The 22720-nt window shown below is 40.3% G+C and overlaps 1 protein-coding gene across 1 annotated transcript in view; it reads right to left on the reverse strand.

The window, feature by feature from the left end:
* Positions 1 to 19858, reverse strand: part of plcl1 (phospholipase C like 1) — a 131219-nt gene extending 111361 nt beyond the window's left edge. Inside the window, exons 1-2 of the mRNA XM_008396774.2 lie at positions 19819 to 19858; positions 8909 to 9120 (exon numbers count right to left, since the gene is read on the reverse strand). Coding sequence (XP_008394996.2) covers positions 8909 to 9120; positions 19819 to 19843 — 237 coding nt within the window. The 5' untranslated portion in view covers positions 19844 to 19858. The remainder of the gene's footprint in view (positions 1 to 8908; positions 9121 to 19818) is intronic.
* Between the last annotated feature and the right edge of the window lie 2862 nt (positions 19859 to 22720).

The raw sequence follows: 22720 nt of genomic DNA on the forward strand, positions 1-22720 counted from the left end.
ATAGTTTTAGAACAAAATTCCACAAATTCAGCTGGAATATTGAGAAACAAGCAAACATGAGGCTCCACACTGTAAAACGTTTTATTCAGAGTGAATGTGTTGCTTGTAAAGGAAAGTTCGAGTCTTTCATCATGTTATGATGTTATTCCCTCATCAAAAACATACCTGGACTGTTGCTGTGATTCATTAACGCATGTTTAGGAAATCCTTTAATCTCCATGGTAACCATTCATCSGTGCAAAACGTTGTGGTGGACCAAGCTCCGCCTTCGGAGGGCGAAGCTCCTCCTCCTTAAGCTTCCACATTACAGAACCTYAGCACATAATACTGCCCTTTAAATTAYCTAAGGAAAATTACTAAACAAATCTCTCTATATTTCGAGATTCMTCATTCGGAGCCTGCYGAGCTAAAAACCAGAAGACTCTGGTTGCAGTCTGACTTCTCAGGGAATCCCAAAAACGGGCAGAGTACAGAATAGGAAAACTGTTCACCAACACAATCGCATTAATAAGAGAGGCCTCTATCAGCCAGCGTCACGCCCACGAAGGAGTCCATAAACCTGGATGACGCTGAGGAAGCCCAGAGAGAAGCTGAACTCTGACAGTCGGTCGGTGGCTCTAGACAGAGACGGCATCCGTCAGCGCTCAGCCGACACATCAGCTTGTCAGGAAGACGTCTGGCTAAACCTTCCCCTGAGCCTTCCCCTGGAAAGCCTGAGCGCAAGTGTGTGTGCGTGTGTGTGCGTGTGTGTGTGTGTGTTTTCATTCACTAGTAATCCCACACGGCTCTCCCTGGTCTACCACAGTGTGTTTATTCGCCTAACTGTAATGCTGTAAACTAAATGCGAATGGGATGCTGGGGATAAATGAATATAACAGCCTAATGAAGTCGACTCGACAGAGATTAACATCCTGTAAGTGACTCTTTAAATGTGATAAAGCAGCATCTGGTGGACGCTCAAGTCCCACCGATAAAACATCAACGAGTGAAGGCAATTCTGAATGTGACGAAGAAGTTTCTGTGTATTCTGGGGGTCAAAGCTCTGGTAATCACTTAGTTTTCAAGCGTCGTCACGGCGTTYCCGACGTGTAGGCYACACATAATGTMACWTGAATGGACACCAGGTTTTTCCACTCCTTTTTGGCCTGGTGCACTCTGCAGCACAGACGGAGGGTTTTTCTCTGAGGCTCTGGACGTACAATTATTTCCTACTTGTTAAACTAGACGGAGACGGGAAGTTATTTCTGGCATCATGGGTCAAGAGGTCGCTGACTGCTGGAGCCTTTTCAGGGCGTATTGGACACAAATCTTTTCCCCATTGAATCATGAGAAGAAAAATGAACAATTGTTTCCCTGGCATGACTGAGGAGAAAGCTCGTTTCAAYGCCACGACGCCCCCGACGTGTTTTTCAAAGCTCACAGCTCTCACAGACTGGTAGATCCTGAGAAATTCATGTGTTTGAAACAAAAGTGAAGTCATTTGAAAATAAATCTATCCGATACCGATATCTGAAACGGTTATGATACTGAAACGTTTTTTCAGATCCATTGGTGATAATGCACCCAATCCTTAAGGGCAGATCTAATCAGTCTAATTCTATGCTTTGCATTTTGAGTGACGTCTCTATTATTTATCTTACATTATATTTAGAAATTCTAATTATACTTTYTGAACCATTTGAAAGAAAGTTTGTTGCAGTTTTTACATGTTTGACCAAGACGGCCAACTTATCGTTTGGTCAGTTTATTTATTCTACATTAGTCGTTCTACTCCTAACTGCACTGACTGAACAAATTAAAGCTGTTTTTACATGTTTGACCAAGCTAGTGAAGCTAGTGGTATATTTCATTGTGCTGTACTGGTGCACAGTTATCAAATACATTTTTAATTCAGTATACTCATGTCTGTGTTTGAAAAATAAACATTTTAAATCTATTCATCTCTGTTTTTGTGTATCGGTCGATACTAAATGGTATTGGTATCGTTATTGTGAAACAAATTGGATCAGTGCATAGTGGAGACATGCCTCTAAACATTTACAGGTGTAATTTCAGAGAAAAGTAGTTCCACAAAGAATTGAGTCAGTTTATGAAAGTGCAAGCCACACATTTGTCGCGGTACGTCATTCAGAAAGCATGTATCAGTTTTCTTCAACCTGGATGAAAGGTAAAAGCAACCCAAATACATCACATATTGACCTTCCACTAAGACTAGGGATAAATAAATTTTTAATTAAGTACATTCATGCTTGCATTTTAAAAAAAATATATATATTTTTTTTTTTGCTTTTCTGCTTTGGAACGGTTTTGGCTGATAATAACCTTCAGATATCCGAATCGGAAGTGAAAAAAGTGGATTGGTGCGTTCCTAGTTACTGATAGTACCTTAAGCTGCATTAAAAAGTTGTAAAAGAACTCGCCGAGTCCAGATCGYCTGCAGCTCTGCAGATACCATCACTGCATCCATGCATCAGCTCTGGGGCTGCAGAAGAAGTGATTTAATCGCCTGCATGTGGGATTGTTGTGGTAACGTGAGCCGTGAGTCAGGCGGCCTCACCCKGACTTTGTTTTAACCCGTTCAGCTCAGAACCTGTGCAGGTCTGTCTGTGTTTAATCAGGTCTAAAGAGGCCGGCAATAAACGGGTGAACTCTGCCTTTTAGYGTCGTGATCCAGAAAAAGGAAAATGATTCGGTCCAAGAAGGAGAAARAAAATACTTAAACGCTTCAGTGGCTAAAGTGGAGARACCTTTGTAGTTTCTTACTTGAAGGACTAATATATAATGTTCTAAATAAAAGAAACGTTGGTTCTGGTTCGACAAGAAACTACTCTGATCTCTGACTGTGTTAACKTTTCTGTTTTAAAATTTAAATATCACATTTGATCACATTTTACAAGTCAAATTTAATATTGAAAATGTGACACAAAAGAATTGCAATGGACATTTTCACTCTTTTTCAAAGCACAAAAGTAATTTTAAAATGCATTGTTCCAACATGAAACAGCCTTCAGCGACACGCCTTGGTAGGTGGGAAGGAGCTGAATCGATGGATGATGATGTGTTATCCAGCACCACTGATGCCCTATTGTTAGAAAGAATCGTTTTCTTGACTGTTTTAACAGGAAAATGTTGAACRTGTTTGTTGGCAWCAGAAAAACRGTAAAAACTTTGATAAAAGGGTCAATAGAGGAGCGATGCTATGATGACTTTCTGAAGGCGGAGTTTCAGAAAGGCTCAATTTCAAGGCATTAGATTATAAAGTCAAATTTCTTTTAAGTCATATTTGATATATATTTTTATAACTGAATGTAACATAGTTACTTGATTGTGCTATAAAATGCCACTATATGCCTTGAATATACTCCTTTAAATAGCTTATTTTTCCACAAACTGCCATTACAAGAAACATGGGATTCCCACTGAGTGCTTTTWAATCTCTGAGTTGGGTGCCGGTATGTTWGGTTTTCAAGTTATCTCAGGGCTGCTATTGTGTATTATAAGTTTGCTTATAATATATTTAAGAAATCACATCTACATGTCAATTCCAGAGAAAAATGTACAGACATTCAAAACTTTGTCCTTTTACAAATAAGCCTGACGTGTGATGTACTTTTAGACTCCCAGTCAGGAAGTGAATGAACTGTTCAGGCCAACAGGCGTCAAGCTGGAAGGGTAAAAATAGGTTAATCGTCAGATAAACTCAAGCATAATAAATCCTGCTTCAAAAACCAGCAGCCTCCCCACACCCAGCCTCTGAGGCATCAGTAACAGACCAATCACACTACTGCCAATGGCAATTAACAAACGACCCCCTGGAGCCCCACCTCACATCAACGCCATCTGGCCAGAGATTCACAAGCCGTTTCTGCATCTCTGGTCTGGTTCTTCCAAATCTCTCCGCGGTTCATTTGTGTTGCTTTGTGGTAGGAATCTTTTGTTTTTTTGTACATTTATGATGCTTTGATATAAAACATTAAATGTTTACAGTTACTTCAAGAATGCAAAGCAGATCTGGCTCAGGGTACCAGTAACTAATTGGACCCCTGGTGGGCAAACCGTTCCAGAAATGAAAAGTAAAACCTTCTAATACAGAAATGCCCTAATTTGTAGTTAAGATCAATACAAAAGCTGTAAACAGTCTTTTGTTTCGTTTTTCTTTTATTTGATAAGTTCAGATTTGTCACAGAAGTGATCGTCTTTTTATCTAAAACCTGAGAACTAAAAATGAACAGGTCATTTTTGCACTCTGAGCTCACTGCTGCTTCGCTTTAAAACTGTAAGAATGTGTCATTAAGAACTTTTGCTTCAGTGAGCAACAAATTAATATGTAGTATAAGGTTGTTTTTGTGATGTAAGCCTGGTGTTGAATATCAACGACGCATTCAGCAACACAAACATGAAGTCAGAATTTTCAGCATCCAGTTTAAAAAAAAGACAATGCTAACAAAGAGCCCAATTTCTTGTACCGACCCTAATTAGCGTGCAGCACAATGAGTTGACTGTAGGCCGGTGGTGTCCGCTGTCACCAGATCTCCATCCAGCAGAGCATTTAGAGATGAGTTGGAACAAGAGATTTGCATCGTGCAGCAAATGTGTGATGCCGTCGTCTCAAATTCAGCACTTAGACAAATAAACCAGCTCTGAACGTTAAAGGAGTCCAACCCATTAAGCATTAAGTAAGAGCAACGTGTACCTAATAAAGTGGCTGTCTAGAATCACTTTCAATTCTTGAAGAACAAGCAAAATGGGGAATAAAAGAAGAGTAAAAAGAGCCACTTTCCTTTGCTTAAAGCCGCAGTAGGTAACTTGTAATTTGTRYGTGTRTGTGYGTGYGTGTGTGYGYGTGTGTGCGTGTGTGAAACGGTCACTTTTTTGTGACAGTTTAAAATGAGACAGATAATCTTTGAAAAAATATTTTTTTTAAAGATTAAAAAACATCTGCTGACATCTGATACAGATCTGATAATGGTTTATCCGACGCGCCACGTGGCTGCATGATATTAGAGAAACATGTGATAATATCAATGAAAGTCACCATGACGATGTGATTTGCCATAAATTCAGTTTGAGGTTTGGGGTGTTTGCATACGGCTACTAGATTTCGCGCTAACTCTTAGTTGATGTCCTAACAATATTTTTCCAGGTCATCCGTGCTTTTGATGACGAGTGCCTTGATTTTTTCACGTTTTCTCTTTCATTTGATAAAGATTCTGGACGTTGTTGTTCATGTAGTTTGTAACTCCAAATTATTTTACAGAAGAATTTTCAGAGCACACCTCAAAATTATTGGAAAGAAGCTCAAATGCCAAGGTGCAATGCTAACTTAGATGCTATTGGCTGGTGTTTGCAAAGCAGCCAATCCAAGAAAGTCATTTATTTTCTTTGGCATTTGATTGACTGTAAGACCAAAAGCAGAAATAAGGACAACTGTAGCATGTTAGCCTATGCTAACTGTTTGTATTAACGCATGATCAGGTGTATTTAGAGTTTAAAATATTTAAACAGGCAGTTGAAAGGTTTTTTAGAGGAGGTCTTGAGAATTTATAGATTAAAGGCATATTAAGTAAATGACTTCACGTGCAATTAATTAGTGTAGATCATGTATCAGCATGTCGAAGGACTGTCATTAAAACTGAGTGCTAAGGTGTAACCCTAAGATGTGATTCAGCCAAATGTTGCAAGATCTGAGACTTGAAGTTAGTTAAAAAATAAAGTGCCTCTTTAATTTAATACATTACCTGAGCTGAAGAAGTCACCAGRAAATGTGGTGGTTTCTAATAAATGAGACATTTTTAGAACCTGGACTCCAAACACGGTGCCAAGGTTCATAAGCCGATGTGAATGTCAAATTTTTTTATGACAGATTATATTAGAGTAAGCCATTAATGTGAAGCTCATTAAAAATAAGTACTCAGCAATATTTGAACAATCTCTAATTTTCAACCTTGAGCCAGGGACAACTTTAGATTTTTAAATACACCAGTCGCTCCACAAACTTTATCAAACATGTAGAAATAACTTTAATTTGTTTAGTTGGTGCAATAAGTTGACTATCTTGGTCAAACGTTTTTTTTTAAATGCAACAAACCTTCTTTCAAATTATTCAGAGGGTCCAATAAGGAATTGTAAATAGAATGTAAAATAAATAATAAAACACGATGTCACTCAGAGCAAAAAGCACAGACTGAGTAGATCTGCCCTYATGGATCGGGTGCATTGTCACCGAAACCCCAGGTAGAATTATTTCAATATCAGGKCCGACACAGATATTAATATCGATGCATCTTTAGCTGTGACTTGAACTAACTCGTCACTCCTTGATAATTAATGATGCACCAACATGGTTCCATTGAGTCTCAGAGCTTCTGCTGTGCTGCAGATCATCCTGACTGCGGCCGCCATCACCTCGTCCTCTGGCCGTCCTCCCATCTACTTTCTCCTGACCAGTCAAAGAGCTCTGTGTTCGGCCGGCTCCTGCAGATGGGGCCGACTGTTGGCCCCCCGAGAACTCAGCGTTGATGCGAGCCCGTTCGATTAAAAAAAGAAACAAAAAAACCGCCTCCTTTCTCTGTCAGTCTACCTATCACAAAGTGAAATATGGAGGCTGACCTGAGGAGGGAAACAGGCCGGAAGGTCGTAAACCTCCGCCACCGCGTCAACCTGATCCCAGGTATGACACAACAAAAACCTCATCTGGTGAATTTTAATGAGTACGAAAACTCGAGCTTACTGGAAAATATATTATTAGAATCTATTATCCACATGTCCATCATGCAGTCATGTCACACATTAGAAGATAGCAGCTCATGTGAGCAGGCAGAACAATGATGGAGAGAAAACAATGTGTAAACTGATTACTGTCTTGCAAAAGGAGCCGAAGCTTTGGGACTTTTAACTTTTAGCCACATTACAAACATGTATTTTATCAAGATCTAACCAGACAGACCAACACAAAGCAGAGCGTACAGAGGAAGCCAAATAATACATGTCATTTCCTTTTTTTTCTTTAACAAGTAAAATCTGAATTAGTATGGTGTGATGCGCTTAGATATGACATTTAAAAAAAATACACCAATATGAACRTSCCCTATAAAGAGCTGTTTAGTCTGAACTAGTTTTTTATCCTGGTAAAATAAATGTCAAATAAAAAAGATAAAAAGTAATTTTGATGTTATGGGTGGTAAGATATTACACGTACTACACATATTTCCCCACCACCTCATCATAAAAAAGCCTTCCTAAACTGCCAGAGCTGTAATGGGATGGTTGACTAGGTTAGAATGGCCTAGTCAAAGTATTGAATCAAATCCAAATGACAATCTGTCACAAGACTTGACAACGGATGCTTAAAGACAATGTCCCTTCAGTCCGACTTAAACCAAAACAGCCTCTAAATATTCAAAGTTGGTAGAGATTAGAGACTCACCGATCCGATACCAATATCTGTATTGGTCCAGATATTAAAAAAAAAAAATCTAGATTGGGTATAAAGGCAATCTAGATTTCTGTTCAGCCTAGCTCTATCCTTTGTGCTCTACACAACATCATACTTTATTATTTATTTTACGTTATATTTGGAATTCCTAATTGCATTTTTGAACCATTTGAAAGAAGGTTTGTTGGAGTTTATTTATTTCTTAAATGTTTGACCAAGATACTCAACTTATTGTTTTATCAGTTTCAGTTTCTTTATTTATTTTACTTTGGTGTATTTCAGTGCACTGTACTGATGCAGAGTTATCAAATACATTTGTAATTCAGTTTATTTATGCCTGTGTTTAATAAAACAGAAACCCATTTAGTCAGTTCAGCTGTTTTTCCTGTATCAGATCGGTATCGGCTGATACTAAACAAACAGATATCGGCATCAGAAGTGAAAAAAGTGTAATCAGTGCATAACAGAGACATAACAGAGACATTCCTCTAAACAGTTGCAGGTGTAATTTTGGTGAAATGTAGTTCCAAAGTGTTGACTCGGTTTTCTTTTTTTTTTTCTTTTTTTTTTTTGGTAAAATATTCAGAAAGCCTGTCCCAATTTTCTTCCACTTGGACGACAGAGGTCAGGTAAAACAGCCACACAAATACGTCACATATTGACCTTCCACTCAGACCTATGAGGAGCAACCCGGCGGTTCTGATTCAGCTCAGATGAGAAGCGGCACATATCGATTACATGCGTACATGTTGCATTCCAGCGCCTCGGTGACACATGAGCCGCATCACCTGAGGCGGAGGGAGACAGACTCCTATGGAGCGGAAATGTTAGACATGAACGGTGAAGAACTCCCAAACATGATCCGCTCCTGCGCACGGCCCAGTGGCCTGCAACCTGAGCACAGGTGAGCCCGGGGGCGACCGTGATGTCAGAAAAATCAGAGAGCAGTTCAGGGGTCATCTCCATGGAAACCAAAGGGCAGCTACCATTTAATATGGGGCTCCGATCGGAACTTGAGGAACTGACAGACTTCCCGGATGAGTCCAAACCTTAAACGAGGATCTTAAGTACAGTTAAAGTAAACCGCTGGGAGGAGATTTGATGCATGTTGCCATGTCGGCTTCTCTCTATGCTCAGCAAAGCTCTAAGAATCTSGTCTGACTGCTTTGACATTCCAAACAGAAGAGAAAGTCAAGGCGATGATGGAAGATGAAATCACCTCTGACTCGCCTARAACAAAGGTCATTTTTATCGGAAATGTGCAATGAGATGCGCATCTCCCGCAAGAAGGCGCGTCACGAGTCAGAAAAGTGCCATGAGGGGCTGGGGGTATGTGTGTGTGTGTGTGTGTGGGGGGGGGGGGCATAACCTACCTGCTTCCCTATAGTCACTTGTTGAAATATTTCACTTTTCAACTGAACAGGCTTTCAAAATCGTATCACAAAACAATAAATGACTAAACATGCCGAGTACCTTAATGATGCTGCTGCGGCGCGGTGCTGCCTTCACGGACTCCAGCAGGATGGTGTCCGAGTCCTGGCCGCCTCCTCCTCCTCCACCTCCCGGCAGGATGACACCGCTCCGCCGGCCGCGGGACACTCTCGGTGGGATGAAGTCCGGCGCCTCGTCGCCGTACAGCCCGTCTCCACATCCGTCACGCTCCGACATGTCAGAGGGCTGGGTGACTGCGGGGTGGGGAAGGAGGCTCAGTTCAGAACAAGCGGGCTCGGGGGAGAAAGTGAAGCAATTTTACGGGCTCGGAGAAAGTTTGGTGCCCTTGTTCGGGGATGCCATTTAAAAGAGGAGCGGCTCTGTCAGCCTGACGCACACTGCTCAACTCAATTTGACTATTTACGAGCAGGATTTCATAGTTCCAGAGGAGAAGACCACGCTGACTTTAGGCTGGTTGTGTTAGCGCGCTCCGCGGCGCATCTACAGCCCCGAGCATCACAGGCAGGTTCAGGTTCAGGAAAGGGGGCCAACCGGTGCGCTCCCCTGGAGACGCGCAACAAGTCCTCACCGTCTCCAGCCTCGCTCCCGGCTCCCGGCTCCCGGCTCCCTGGAAGCAGTCAAGGCATCCAGACGTGCGTAAAGCCTGGAAACCAGCAGCTGCTGCAGCGGAGGAAATCTTCCGATCCAACGTTGTCCACCAGGTTACCAGGGCTACCCGAAACCGAGCCGCTCCGTGCCCCGAACACGTCCTTTGGTGTCAGAGTGCACGAGGGACCGGGTTCTCGGCGTGGCGTGGCGCGGCGGATGGACCGACTCGCTCGTGCGTCGCCGCTGGTCTGTCCGCAGCCGCAGGGTCCGTCTGGTTTTCAGTCACAGCTACAAACAGCCGACTTTTGACGAGGACGAGAACACAACTGACAGGCGGTCTCGCCGCCTCTCGGACGCCACTCCTCCTTCCACTCTGTGCGCGTGGCTCCGCCCACTCAGCGAGATTGACGCGCGAGGCAGCCAATGCGCGCAGGCGCGGGGAGATTACCGAGGAAGCGCGAGCCTCCGATAGGCGGAGGTCGGGTGTTCCCTGAGACCGAGGGAGCTTTCAGTATGAGGCGAGGTGTCAAYATACAGCTGTGATGATGATGATGCTCAGACTGACTTCGGTTATTGTAGTTTTTGTTTGTTTGTTTGTTTGTTTGTTTGTTTGTTTGTTTGTTTGTTTGTTTGTTTGTTTGTTTGTTTGTTTGTTTGTTTGTTTGTTTTAGGCCTCATTTATTGAAAAGGAAACAATCAAAGTCTAACTGATGGGTCTCATAAGGAGGCGTATTAGTAGTTAGGAAAAAAATTAGTAAATTTCCTCCAAAAATCTAAATTTTCTAGAAAAATATCAGACATTTTTAGATTGTTTTCATGTTTTTTCTAGAAATTTTCTGAGAATAATCTATCAATTTTATAGATTTTTGGGACATTTATTTCTACTTTTTGAACTCAAATATGATTTTTTTAATGTGTAATGCAGCTAGAAAATAAAGATTATTCCTCCTATTGTAAAGTAAGACTTTAACAATAACCTGACTGTATAACTATGCGCATCATTAAACCTATAAGCTTGGTYGAAAGCATGCTTTGACTTAATAACAGGTTCCTTTTTTTGTAAGTTTTTTTGGTATGAGTCTATCACACTGGATCTACAYACAACACCTTCTCTCTGTTGTCCAAATCTAACTTCCTGCTCACAGACCTGATCCTGTGAAGCAGCAAAAAGTCATCTTCATCTTCATTTTCCTGATGTTTTTACGTCAAAGCTGATTAACMCGTCACAATCTCAGCCATCTTGACCAAAAACTCCTGAAGAGACTTGACCCCATAGCATRATGCTGCCACCGTGTCAAAGGGATGCAGTGTYGTCTTKGAGTCGAATGAACATGAAAACAGTGGCRACCCCAGAAAATGTGCATAGGGGCGGCCAGGCCAGGTAAGTGAAAATTTTAGGTTGTAGGTTGTGTTTATTTATGTTTATTTTGTATTTATTTATTGATCTGTCACGTTTTACACCTATATCTTCAGTGAAGAAGATGACTCTATGCCTTTTTTATGACATGATTACCTGTTCGATGGGCCGCTTTATCCAAAACGTCAAGTCTTCCAGACACACCCGGTGTCTCTAGAGGTGTTGATACTTTTTATTCCTATTCTAACTGACATATCAAGATAAAATGTATTTYCTAACAAACCGCCTGTCGTAGTAATGACAGAATAAAACCTGACTGAAATTTAAAAAATAAATGAAAACCAGACTCCTCCTCGCTGCTCTTTCTGGGTCTGTTTCTGAGAATAGTGCGGCTCCACAGCGTTCAGGGACGGTCCAATCTGTGAATCTCAGATCCATTACTGTTGTTTAGTCTTCTGTCTGAGAAGTGAGACCCTGACCTCTCAGTCCTGTCCGGTAGGGGTGGGTTCAGGGCGGCAGGCGGCTGGTAACAGTCACTGCAGAGCTGCAATAACGGCCTGATACATTATTCATCAATGTGGCAGCAGAATCACCTTTTCTTTCCCCTGGTGGGGAGGTCAAAGGTCAGGGCGAGGGAGGAAGCAGTACCTGAAAACTGGCAGGGTTTTTTTAGTGTTTTGCTCTTGGAGACGCCCAGCGGGGTGGACTGACGCTGACCTTCACGACCTGCAGGCTTCTATTAGAGGGGGTTTTCTCTGTCTGCTGGGAGATGTGCAGAATTAAAAGAAAATGTCTGCTGAATTAAAAGAAAATGYAAAATAATCCTGTGAGAAACACATGCAGTCATTACAATGGGCATTCAGAAGTGTGCTGCTCCTGGGCATAATTTTCCCTATTATACATATTTTACTGGAAATAATTMATTTTTTCCCCCTCAGTGATCCAAAAGAGCTAAACAATTAGAGACAAAATTAAAGGGACAGTATTATGTGTTTTCCATGGATATAGTCCCATTTTATAGCGCAATCAAGTAACTATTTTTATATTCAGTTGCTACAAAAAAGCTTTATATATCAAACATGACTTAAAAGAAMATTTACTTTGATATTTAATGCTTTGAAATTGGGCCTCTGTCTCTTTAAGAAGCTCCTGCTCTTTCTGAAACTCCGCCTTCAGGAAGTCATCACAACATGGCTCTTCTATCAATCCTTTAACAACGTTTTTCCAGCGTTGCATTGAGAAGTAATGAGCTCAGCAGATGCTCAGTTCCACCAGGTGTTTGTTAATTGCTGCTGGCTAGTCTGAAGGAGCTGAGAGGGGGAGTCACAGACAGAGTTTCAGTAAGAGCAGGAGTTTAGAAAGAGACAGAAGTCCAATTTCAAGGCCTTTACCAAATGACCAAGTCAAATTTCTTTTAAGTCATATTTGATATATTTACAGCATCCTTACAACAACTGAAGATAACATAACAACTTGATTGTGCTATAAAATGGCACTACGTGGCTGGAAAACACTCAAAATATCCATGGATTCTTATGAAAGTCTCTATAATTCATCTGCAGGGAAGTGTGAATATTTGTTAAAGATTATTATGCGGATTTGCCCCACAGCTGCGGTTGAGCCATAATCCTGAAAACACACATTTCTGTGTGACGGAATAAATCCATCCATTCTGACAGGCGTCCATCCTTCTTTCTGACTGACTGCTGACAGCGACGTGGAGCCATCAGACATCTTATCCTGGAGTTGAGGATCAAATCTAGGTGGAGGGAAAAACTATTTTTATGTCCACTTGAAATAATAAAGTTTTATTGAGTAAATCTGAGATGAAAGTGCGATGAATCCCGGCTGAACTGTGGTCAGCCTTCTCGTACGGTTGAAATACTTTGATGGTAGTCGAGATTCAGACCCTCTGAATCCCCCCAGAGTTATTATTTGACGGAGTTCCCAGCTGAGTAGATATGAAAGTGTGTGTAATGGTTTTGCGTGCGTGTGTGTGTGTGTGTGTGTGCGTGTGTGTGTGTGTGTGTGTGTGCGTGTGTGTGTGTGTGTGTGCGCCTCTGGACCTTGAGCCACACAGCTGTGGAATGTAGCCGGCTGGTGAGGCCTATTAGCACATGGGGCCCTCCAGTCACACAGCCCTGATAGTTTGTGTTGAATCAGGCCACATTTTCACAGCGAAGGAATTCCTCATGTTTGTGCTTTAGTCCGTATCACCGGAAAAAAAAAAAAAAAAAAAAAATCAAGCAGGGGCTGGGAATATTGCTGCGCTGTGGTGACAGAAATTAAGTCGACGGATCAAAACCGTTCCAAAGCATCCTCAGGTTAGACAATAAGGCCATACATTACATCGAAAACAGGCATAAGACTGATTTTTGAAAATATACAACAGGGAGTTTGTGGGGGGTGAATACTGAACCTGCTATGTTACATGTAAAGAAGGTGGAGTTGTTTCCTATTCCATTTACTGTACAACATCAGGTTTGGTTTGGTCACCAAAATATGTAGCTGTTCGCTCACTGATCATGACAAAATTGTCCCCAATAGTCACCGAATTAACTTGAAACTGACAAAAGTAGTAATAAATAAACTTTTCCTGAAAATTACACATTCCTTTTGAATTCTCTTTTCCACATAATTATAAAGAAACAAGCTAATGACAGGCCTGGACAACCATGATGCTTCCTGTCACTGGACATTTTGTTGCTCAACCTGTTGAGTCGATTTCTGTTAGTGAGGCTTCTGCTCCTGTTCTGGTTTTCTGGGTTTCTCCTCATGGACAAACTGCATTTGAAACACTGGGACTTTTTTTAAAGCTTTCCTGAATATGAAAAAACAACAACTGGAGAACTGAGAATTTTCAGATGCTTGGTTTTAGTCAAAACAAAAACGTGCATTTTTACATTTCAGGCTTACAAAGTTAGTTATGATTAATCGAGATTAATCACAGGACCAGAGTGCGATTAATACGATTTTTTTTTCCAGTCGACTGATAGAGCCTTCACCACTTTGAAATAATTTGTCTTGCAGCATTTGTGGAATTTGGGTAGAAACAAAATGGTGGCAGACAAGATATGAAATATCTGAATAAACTGCAACTGGTGAGCTATTAGCTGCTAAAGATTAATCGTGATTAATCACAGCGCTAGCATGTGATTAATCGTGATTAATCACAGCWCTAGCATGTGATTAATCGTGATTAATCACAGCGCTAGCATGTGATTAATCTGCTTCATTTTTTCGATCATGTGGCAGCATTTTGTGGAATTTGGGTAAAAACAAAATAGTGGCAGACAAGATATAAAATATATGATCGAACCACGACTGGCTAACCGCTAATGAGGATAAGGCTGGCATATGTTTCCTGTCTGCTAAAAGGCTATTTCACAGTTTGTGACAATGTGGACAAACATCATGACCATGTGCAAATATGAATTACTTAGCTGGTCAACACCAAACTCAAAAACCCAAATGTGACATTAATAAAACGTTTTCTGTTTGTGAAAATCAGACAGAGAAAACCTGTGAAAACCTGACATCCTGAGCACAGAGTGAAACCTGGACTGGATCATTTCACAGTGACTACAGTACATGGCCTGGGAGGCATCACTCTTTTTGTGAACACAAGTAAATGAGTTCTTTCTTCCTTTCTCTCTTTCTTTCTTTCTTTCTTTCTTTCTTTCTTTCTTTCTTTCTTTCTTTCTTTCTTTCTTTCTTTCTTTCTTTCTTTCTTTCTAAATCAGTCACACATCACCTTGTCCGTTGATTTTAATAAAGTGTGAGCATGGGGCTCAATCTTAGTTAATCCTTAATCTTAAAGGTCTCAGAGCAACACTGGGGAGTCGGGACAATCAGGTTGGGACACTCTTAAATAAACTCGTCATATAAAACATAAAACAGAAGCAGAGGGTTCAGATTTTGCATGAAGAAAAAAAAATACAACACTTGACTCTGAGGACTTTCTTAGTCTTAATTTCACGCCTTTTTCACCTTCCATTGTCTTTCATTTATTAGGTATCCAATATTAAGAAAGACGCTGGGCACCTAATGGCTTTTACTTCCTCATTCTGATGCTAATGAAGTTCAGCCTCTGCATTAGCTCCTGCCAAGAGTTAATTTGATTTACATTTATTTAGCAGAAGAGGAGAAACACAAGAACAAACTCTCAGCAGCTTCCCAGGAGCTGCTCATCTGACGTGAAACCACACTTTAAGAATAACACTCCTTGCCTTTTGGTGACAGTACAGCGCCTATAAAAAGTATTCAGCCCCTGTGATGAATTACCTGCTTTATTGCTTTTACACATCAGTCATGATCAACAAAATTTGGCATTTTTGACAACAAAAAATTAAGAAAAAGAAATATGAGCTTGTGATTTAATGCCTTGAAACTGGGCCTCTGTCTCTTTAAATATGAGCTCAAGCAGATGTGCAGGTCCACCAGGTGTTTGCTAATTGCTGCTGGCTAGTCTGAAGGAGCTGAGTGGAGGAGTTGTGGGGGAGGGACAGCGGCTCTGAGAGGCAGAAGCATGGACGCTTGGAAACTGCAGCTCTGAGGAGGAGCTTCATCCTGGAAGGCGGAGCTAGGTCCACCTAGGCGTTTTGCACAGCTGAATGGTTGCCATGGGAGATTGACAGATTTCTCAAACATGCATGAAAGAATCAAGACAACACTCCATGCATGTTTTTGGTGAGGGAATAGCATTATAACATGATCTAAAGCTCAAAAAAGTTACTTTTACACAAATACTGCCCCTATAGCTGAAAGTCACCTCCAAAATGTAGGACTATCCCTTTAATCTTTTCACCTGTGGAAAAAACATTAAAAGTAGAGCATCTTGTCCTGCTCTCTAAACGCAGGTTCTAAGAGAAGAGACGCAAAGAGATGGGAGAGACTATAAGTGATGACAATGATTGGAAAAGCATAATAAAAGTTCAGCCCACTTACCATTTACAATTCTAATGTATTTTGATCAAACCAAACTTGACGTTTTGCTGGGATTGACAGAAAATGATCACGTCTGAGAGCAGCCGCCATTACATGAAAACACGGCTGAACATTCAGCAAAGACAGATTACATGTGGAGGTACGAAGTACAGAGAGCAGCAGCCTTGTTAAGACGCCTGAGGATCATTAAGTTCTGTCAGTATTGAGGGAAAAAATGGATCGTGTTGATTTCCACATCAGACGTGTCCTGATTTATTTCTCTGTGAAATGCTGTGAACCGAAGGTCTGAAATTTCTACATTCGGCCTTTACATGTAGACAACATGAAAGCAATCTGAGCCCTTTCGTAATCATTATCACTCAATCTGAAAATGGAAACCAGAAGGATCCGGCGCTCATCTGCAGTGTGTGAGTACAAAAGGATTTGATCAAAAAAATGCTTTTTAGTAAAACAGCATAAGACATTCCTGTGCAGTGCAACATTTTGTACACCAATCATTTGTTGAATTTATGAATAAATTGGAGGATAGACGGCTGAGAGCTGGGGTCACAAAACGTTTCCCCCGAAGGCAAAGGTCAAAGGTCAAACTGATGCTAGTCTCCGTCACAGTGATACTGAGTTGAACTAAAAGGTGCACACACAAAAATCCATAAAGGTGATATTTATTCTGCACAATTTACTAAACAGAATTATAAAAATTAAGGTGCAATTACTTATTTCCATAAATATTCACTTTGTTGGATTTAGTTTATACCTTTCAGTTTTCCTAATCAGGAACCTGTCAATAAATTCCCCAAACCCAGATTGCGTTTAGCGTCACAGAGTTTTTTGTTGTCTGAACTCAGTCAGTAAAAAAAAATAAAAAAATTCTCCTGCCGCCATATTTTAGTATATTTCAGTGTATGCTTGAACTCAATGTGATGCTGAAATATAAAATATTTCTCGTGCATCTTCAGCTTTCAGGGAGACAAAGATTTTAGATCAAAACAATTTTGTCCATTTTGACAAAGAAGTCCAGTTCCGATGCATCAAACCCAGGTAGCCCTGGAGAGCTGCTGTCCTGCAACTTATTGATGTACTTCTTCTAAAACACACATTACTCCACTAATGGCAGCAATAGATCACAGAAAGGACAGCTGGTAGCAGATGAGCAGTAGCTGGAAGCAAAGCTCTTACAACATGATTTGGGATAGACGTGACACCGGACCTGAGCTGCAGACCATTCTTTAGTGACCTTTACAGTCTCATAAGACTTGAATATAAAAAAAAAAAAGTCTCACTGGAATATAAAAAAGAAGCAGAGACGTTCCTGCTGAGACACAGTGAGGACCACCCACTGACTGAGCATGACTCCACTGATCCAGCAGCTTTTTCACAAGGACCTTCATCAATTTAAAAATAAAAAAGCTTCCAGTGTCAAATCACTGCTAACCGATAAACAGATGTCCAGGAGAGACTCTCTGGAAGCGGGATGCTTTGGGCTACATGTCTTCATGAAGTTTTTGTTACTGAAGAAAGAATATTAGCCAGGGATTATGCTGAGCAGCAGCTGCTGCGCTGACAATTACACCATCTGACATTTTGAAAGGTGGATTTAATGGAAACACGTCAATTTAGGGGAAAAAATTGTTTTCTTTTTGCTAAAGTACTGGTGCTACGGTGAGGTGGTATTTCAACTGTATCGAAATTTGTTTGTCTTGCAGAACTGTAATGGAAACGCTGTTTTCACTTCACCCAAGTCACATTGTCAACAACCAGATGTTGCCACTGGAGCAAACCACAAAGAAGAAGAGGACAGGAAGTAGTTGGAGGATGATGGAGCGACATGTTTTTAATAACTTGTCAAATGTATTGACTTATTGTGGTTTTAGTTGCATTTCTTATTCAGTGGAAAAACCACAATATCAAAGTTGTATTTTTATGACATTTGTAACAGAAATACATGTAGCGTCATGGTAACCAAGTCCAGCCTCAACAAACCAAAACACATCCAAAATAAATACGGAGCAAAGCATTGAAACAAAACATGTAACACTGAGTCAAAAGGCCACACTTCTTCTATACTTTGTGACGATGTATTTGAGTTTTGATGTCGGTTTATATTTTCCCAGAATGCCGTGTTGGGTAGAAAAGCTTTTTCCGTTAATAAATGAAATCATTTTTCAAAACAGTTTTTTCTGTTTACTCTGCTTACTTCAGTCCTGTTTTAAAAGTAGCTTCATGTTCTGAAACATGTAAATGTGACAAAGCAAAAACAGCGGAAATCTGTAAATAAAAGCCTAGAAGTTTAGAAAGTCTTGGTGCGTTGCTGCCTGGCTGAAAATCAGCAGAGTGTGACGGCGTTTCATTGTCTCCAGGCTGCGGCTGTGTGAGAAAGTCCAAGAGAAAGAAATTGGCAGAAGTGTAAAGCATCGGTCATCAGATGGGTTTGTGCTGCACTCGGTCGTCTGCTCGTCTCATTGGGACATTAGTTGCATTTCCACTACAAATGTGCACAAAACTTTGTCAATATTCCACTAATGTCAGATAAACCACAATTTTTCAATCGCGGTGTTTACTTTAAATAAGAAACGCAATTAAAGTCACACACAAATAAGCTTGTTCATGATATGAGTCATTAAAAACCTCATGCCTCGCCATCATCTTCCTATGACTTCCTGTTGTCTTCTTTGTCATTTCCTCCATCAGTAACAAACAGGTGTTCATTATGGGAGGAAAAAGTGTTTCCATTGCAATTTTGCGAAAAATACAAAATCCTATATCTATGCAAAACAACCTCATTAAAGCGCAAAACCGTTTTGTCAAAAAATGTGAGTTTTTTTTTTTTGTTTGTTTGTTTTTTTAAACTGGCATTTTTCCGTTAAGCTAATTTATTTTTGTCAATGGAAACACAGTCTGCGAAAGACAAACCGCTTGAGACACATTTACGGGTTTTGCTTTGGTGTTTTGTTCAAACTGATTTGTTATCCCTTTATTTACTCCACCATTACACATGCAGACAGCTGGGATAAAACTTTGAGCTGGTACCCAGGCTGCAGTGATCCACCTCCTGGGTGGCCAATCAACAATAATCCCTTTGTTTGGTGTTAAGTTTACAGCAGTTCAGAAAGTGTTGGGACAAAAGTCAACATGATTATTGATCATCTCGACTCTCTGAAGAGCAGCAGGTCTGGAACCACCAGCAGATGTTTCTTGAAATAAGGAGAGTACCATGGGCACAAATATTTAAGTATAGATATTTAATTCTTATAGGTAATTTTAGTGAGTTCCTGAGGGGTTTTTTTTGCGGGGGTTGGGGGAGGGTGAAAGTTGCATCTGTGAATTGTTTTACTTGGACTATACCACAACACTTAAGTGACATCGACTTGTCACAAATAACCTTCAGGTCACAAACTAATTTTGTGATTTTTTTTATGGTCTTTTGTTATCAAAATCTCAGATTTTGTGGTGCTAATTTAGAAATATTTGTAAGGAATTTTCACAATATTTGCACTGATATTAAATGTGTTAAATGTGACTTTTTATTAATCGCCATATCGATCACAGACTACAACTTGACTTCAAGTAAGGCTGAGGCAGTCGTCATTTAAACTCAATGTTTTTGTCCAATTTTGAGAAAAATCTGCAGTCAAATCAGATATTTTTCTTTTTTAAATTTTACATGAATTTTGTGGATTTTTGAAAAACCTGGGGGTTTTATTGACATCATTTGGAGTCTAAAGGGCCTCATGAAAAGCAAAGGCGAGCCAGATTTGGCCCCCGGGCCTTGAGTTTGACGCATGGAGTCAAGAAAATGCCACATAAAATGTATTGAAACGAACACAAACATTGTCTGCGGCTAAAGGAGTGAGTTGAAACTAATTCTTTTGATTTGCCACTTTGTTGGTTACAATTAGATTTCGAGAGCTTCTGCTAATCAGAGAACACAAGGTGCTAAAAGCTTCCCTCCCCAGAAACTCCCTGCAGGCACACAGAGCTCTGTGAGGGAGCCCGATTTGACAAACCGCTCTGAAAGCAAATGAAGACGCCTCACACTTACGGTTCACGTTTGGCACGAACGTCATAGCAGAAAATATCCATTTGTGGTTTTGGTTCATAAGAAAGTGTCAAGTTCATGAGTGGGGGTGGAGGCATCAGGGCAGCCAAACATCAGAAAAGTGAACAACAGACTCTAGTTGAATGGATTTTAATAAGACGTGGATCTGAACTACTTGTGTCAATATTTATGAAAACAGGTGGAAATTTATTGCATTGATCAGGTTACAAATAATAAAACTATTAGTGTAACTACATGTAAAATAGATTAAAAATGTGGAAAAAAGAAAACACTTCCTTTTTGTTTGTTCTAGTTGTGATATATCTGCTCCAGTTGACTGTTGGATACAAATTGGAAAGTGAAGTGACATCACATCTGCTGATAATTAATACTAATTGGATAAACTGAACTGAACCAAGTGGGAAACAAAAGGAGAATCAGGATAATAAAGAAATTGAAGATTTAAAAAAAAACACAATGAAGGGACACAAATTAATAAATCAAATAAAAATGATACAGATGCTGATTTATCCTGTTTTCAAGGGGTTTTGTTAAGAACCCAAGTGCAGAGATAAACTTAGAAGTTTAATGAAAACAAAGAGACTTACAAAAATCCTCAGAGGAATACGAGACATGAAGTACGGACTAAATAACACGGAAGAAAAGAGCAGAATCTGGCAGCGACTGAAAGGAAACGAGGTTTGAGCGTTGATTGTTGGACAGAGAGCAGACGACTGGGGGGAAACGGTGCAGCTGTGAGGAGAGACCGGGCAGCAGACCGAGGGAGCAGAGAGACGGCAGGAGAGGAGCGGGGACGAAAAAATACTGACCGACTAAGATGAAATCTAACCGAATGTAAATGAATAATATTTAAAGGAGACTGGTCTAATCCGCAGCAAGAGTGGAAGAAACACAAAACAACTAGTAACTAAATAAGCAAGTGATCAAAATGCCAAAAGCCAAAACAATCCAGACAAATTTATGTTCAAGACTCAACAACGTAAAGAAAATGAAGAATTTTTTTTTTTTTTTTTTTTTTTTTACTTGATTTGAGCAAGACTTGGGAAAATCAACGTCACATTTACATAAAAACATTTTTACCTAAAATAAGTAATTCACATCAAAGAAAAGAAGATGGACAGGATGAGCAGAACTGTACCTATCACAGAGTGTGTTCATGATTTATTTAGCAAATGACTGTTTTTCTTATTGCTCTCACTCATAAACAGTCAGCGACTTCCTACGACAGATGCCGGATCGTTTTGCTTACATGAGCGGTTCTCCGGCCTCCATCTCACTGGGTTCAGTGGTGCTGACTCTAATCTTGTTGCCACCAGATCCAGAAACCAGATTCAGGTCTCCAGTGATCTAAGAATCTATCTGGAGATCACAGACCTGGGTCTCTCTCTCTCTCTCTTGCTGTCACTCTGCCGTTGGTGCTTCTGGAAACAGCTCTCTGTTCAGCCTGAGACTCCAAACCTTCTCTGGATCAGTGATTATTGTAATATTTCTCATCATCCTCAAACTGATCACTTACTTCTCTCCTACCGTCTTTCTGGAACCCGGTCCTGAAAATCCACCAGACATCTCCTTTGCAAAGTCTTGTGAATATAAAACTTTAGATTCACTGAACCGTATCTGGTGTTGCGTCCATGATTGCTGCCAGTTTGACTGTGACCGGCAACCAGCCAGTCAGAAACACAAAAATTGTCAAATCTTTTTCTGTGAATAAAACATATAGACACAACCAGGTCTTTACTGACAACAATACTCTTCAGTGTTGGAGTTGTTACTGAGGGAGGAAGACTCAAACTTAGATATGTTTATATCAAACTGAGTGGCAGCAGTTTCAAGTTTTCAGCTTGAGAGGAAACTGTTGAGAAAATACAAAAGGTCACGTCACCAGTTTGGCAGTATTTCAGATATTTAAAACAAAAGAATTAATAATTATTGACATCAACTGATGTGAAATGCTTATATTATGATACGCTTTTCAGGCATATCGCCAAACAAAGACATATAAGAATAGAGGGAGGGCAGGACTTTTCAAAAGAATGGAATGCCCAGATGGAGTCCACCTGTTTCATCCTTTTATCATTTCAGGTTCTGCCAAGCAACATGTTGGATGTGGAAATATTAATATCCTGTGCAAAAACTCAAGTTTAGGGAAAGGGTCTATGTTCTCTAAAATCAACACACCTCACACTAGTGGAAAGTTGGGGAAAAGAGTATTTTCAATGTTGTTCTCAGAGCTTATGTTAGAGCTCTGAAACTAAAATTTAAAAAAATGGAGATCAGAAATAAGCCACCAAATGTTGATTGGTGCATTAAAAAAGAGAAACAGGCACTGTGAATAAAAATCTTGTGTGGGGAAAGCAGAAAGCAAGGTCAAGTAAAACAAAGCTGGGTTTGTACTATGGAGACGTAAGCAGCTTTGTGTTACTGAAAACTCAGCACTGAACCTGAAGTCACCTGAATGAGGAACTAATCTTCCTTCCCAGAACAGGCCTGCTGAATCAAAGAAAACAGAACATGGACAGAGAACATACAAACATCAGCAACAAAACCTTACATGTTAAAAAAAATGCAGCATGTGCGTAACTGGATTTCTGTTCCAGTGAGTCCTTCTCTACGTCTTTAGCAATTTTTCCTTTATTCTCTTATAAAAGAATTAACTTTAAAAAGAATAGCAGCTTGTAGCGATTGTTCATTGTTGTGTGATTTTTAGTTGTAAATGTATTTATGAGACACCCAGAAAGAACAAGGGTAACAGTTGCTGTGAAGTAGCTCCTCGCTTTATTTCAGCTTTTATTCAGTCAGCTGGAACATAATCCAGGCACATGCTAACATACAGCCATCTGCACATGCTAACATACAGCCATCTGAACATGCTAACATACAGCCA

This window comes from Poecilia reticulata, linkage group LG2 (genome assembly GCF_000633615.1).
Source record: "Poecilia reticulata strain Guanapo linkage group LG2, Guppy_female_1.0+MT, whole genome shotgun sequence".
Lineage (NCBI taxonomy): Eukaryota > Metazoa > Chordata > Actinopteri > Cyprinodontiformes > Poeciliidae > Poecilia > Poecilia reticulata.